General features: G+C 41.6%; 1 protein-coding gene across 1 annotated transcript; it reads right to left on the bottom strand.

Annotated features, from left to right (window-relative positions):
* Window positions 1-304: 304 nt before the first annotated feature.
* LOC109536457 (superoxide dismutase [Cu-Zn]) lies at window positions 305-2,348 on the bottom strand. The gene is made up of 5 exons (XM_019902682.2): window positions 2,064-2,348; window positions 1,926-2,008; window positions 747-927; window positions 624-693; window positions 305-563 (listed from the first exon to the last, which is right to left on the bottom strand). The coding sequence occupies exons 1-5, from the start codon at window positions 2,251-2,253 to the stop codon at window positions 473-475; spliced, it is 615 nt and encodes a 204-aa protein (XP_019758241.1). The 5' UTR covers window positions 2,254-2,348; the 3' UTR covers window positions 305-472.
* Window positions 2,349-2,720: the final 372 nt, after the last annotated feature.

Here is a 2,720-nt window from a genome sequence, read left to right as displayed (position 1 = left end):
TTTTGAGAAATTTATTTTCGAAAAACGCGAAGCAAATTGTGTTCGCAACAGTTTTTCAAATTGTAAGCAAAATTTTCTTAACAATGAACTAAATTCGAAATTTTGGCGACTTTTAGGGCGCACTCTTCTTTACTGACCGCACAAGAAATTTAAGTGGTATTCAAGGTGTTGCGCCGTGAGACGCGAGGTGTTACAGCGCATTGACGCACAGAGCGGCCCCAATACACAAAACACCAAACAACACAGTTTCACAAGTTTCACAGTTTCTGAACGGTTTGAAGCGAAAAATTTGGAGCGCCCTCAATAAAACGGTCCATATTTTGTATTTGCCCAGTTCCACATCTTATTTAACCAACATTGACCCGCTCTGCATTCTAAGGTTTCATTATAAATACGTTAATTTTTCCCATAACTTCTTCCACCTTTCTTCTTATCGACTATGATTTTTGTTTTAAATATACATTTGCCCGCTTTAACGCAAAAGCCTCCCTGCTGTGAGTAACATTGCTAAGGTGGTCATCATTGCAGGCAGCACTTGATGGGAAGCCGAAATGGGATCGCCCCTAAAATCGCAAAAAATCACCTCTTGCCCATCTTCATTGAGGAAATAAGCTGCAACTTACAACATTCCGATCACTCCACACCCGATCCTGGGCCCTGCGCGTCCTGTGGTCAACGAATCTTCATGTCCTCCTAAAACTCCCGTTTCTTCCCAATTCTTCACTACCCTCTCTTGGATACTTTACCTAAACCCAAATCGTCTTCGTCTTGATGAATAACCACCGCCCGCCCAATTATGCTATGGGGTCCGCTCAAAGAAATTACGGAATCGATGATCTGGATTGAGGCTGTGCCTGTTTGCCCACCATCGATGTTTCCCAGGTCGCCCACGTGGCGTGTGCTTGCATTTTTGCCCCCATGTGCCACCTAGAAGGTGCCATTAGCAAAATCTTGCGTTATTTGTGGTTGGTAGGTTCATATTTACGTTATGCGCAACAGTTTCTTCAAATCGTAAGCAAAGTTTCCTTAACGATGAGTGAAGTTCGAAATTTTGGCGACTTTTAGGGCGCACTCTTCTTTACTGAACGCACAACTCTGAGCTTGCAGAGCATTTTTTGTTTCTGAGAAATTTATTTTCGAAAAACGCGAAGTAAATTGTGTCCCGCAACAGTTTTTTCAAATCGTAAGCAAAGTTTCCTTAACGATGAGCGAAGTTCGAAATTTTGGCGATGTTTAGGGCGCACTCTTCTTCGCTGAACGCACAACTCTGAGCTTGCAGAGCATTTTTCGTTTCTGAGAAATTTATTTTCGAAAAACGCGAAGCAAATTGTGTCCCGCAACAGTTTTTCAAATCTTAAGCAAAATTTTCTTAACGATGAGCGAAGTTGGAAATTTTCGAGACTTTTAGGGCGCATTCTTCTTTACTGAACGCACAACTCTGAGCTTCCAGAGCATTTTTCGTTTCCGAGAAATTTATTTTCGAAAAACTCGAAGCAAATTGTGTCCGCAACAATTTTTCAAATTGTAAGCAAAATTTTCTTAACAATGAACGAAGTTCGAAATTTTGGCGACTTTTAGGGCGCACTCTTCTTTACTGCCCGCACAAGAACTTTAAGTGGTATTCCAGGTGTTGCGCCGTGAGAGGCGAGGTGTTACAGCGCATTGACGCACAGAGCGGCCCCAATACACAAAACACCAAACAACACAGTTTCACAAGTTTCACAGCTTCTGAACGGTTTGAAGGGAAAAATTCGCAGCGCCCTCAATGAAACCCCCATATTTTGTATTTGTCCAGTTCCACATGTTATTTAACCAACATTGACCCGCTCTGCATTCTAAGGTTTCATTATAAATACGTTCATTTTTCCCCTAACTTCTTCCACCTTTCTTCTTATCGACTATGATTTTTGTAGGTTCATATTTACGTTATGCGGATTGTAGTGGTCAGCAGTAGACAAACATCCGTTGGTCAGATCGCCGTACATGTGGACGTGAAACCCGTGCAATCCTAAAAAAGTTTTTCTTCTACTCACTCTCTAGTTGAAAATTTAAATTTTCCTCACCGGAAGTCAGGCCGGTCACGGTTCCGGAAACTTCTACAGACCCGGATGGAGTTTCCTTGAAGTACACACCGCCGCTTACGGAGTTGGTGCCATTGCCCTGTATGGTAGCTACAGCTTCTCTCAGCACCACTTCAGTTGATCGCACCTGGTAGATAGTCGATAATACCAGGCAGGTCAAAGTTAGGATCATTTTGGTCCGGTAGAAGAATTTTGCGCGATTTAAGTCTCACTGCGTTGAGCAACTTCAAAACTAGACTCAACTCACACGCATAAAATCGCTAATCTGGTTAAATAAGGCAGCAAAATGTCTTCTTATCTTTAGGTAGGTTTAATTTTGTACGAGGTTTTATCACAAAGGAAACATCCAGTTCTATTTCATATTTAAAGTGCCATGTCTTCTGTTATCTATGAAATTATGAAAATGATCGTCGTTTTGAGCAAGGGTCGCGCAAGATTATTGCAAAATTTCGTGTTTTTCGTCCCGTTTTGCATGTTTTTCGGAAGCAAAATGAGCAAAAACGCTCGTTTTTACATCATTCCAGAGATAACTAAATGGCCTTAATTCGAAGTTTCTCAAGAACCATTCGAGCCACAGAATTCGTTTTGGCATCGTTGGATAGAGAATTGAAAAGTCCATTCAGTCGTAACAACGTTAAT

The sequence above is a fragment of the Dendroctonus ponderosae genome, unplaced genomic scaffold (genome assembly GCF_020466585.1).
Source record: "Dendroctonus ponderosae isolate FM_Combo_2020 unplaced genomic scaffold, Dpon_F_20191213v2 Dpon_F_20191213_700, whole genome shotgun sequence".
In the NCBI taxonomy this organism is placed as follows: Eukaryota; Metazoa; Arthropoda; class Insecta; order Coleoptera; family Curculionidae; genus Dendroctonus; species Dendroctonus ponderosae.
The sequence above is the reverse complement of the archived record's forward strand: the minus strand, read 5'-3'. Positions and strand labels throughout refer to the sequence as shown.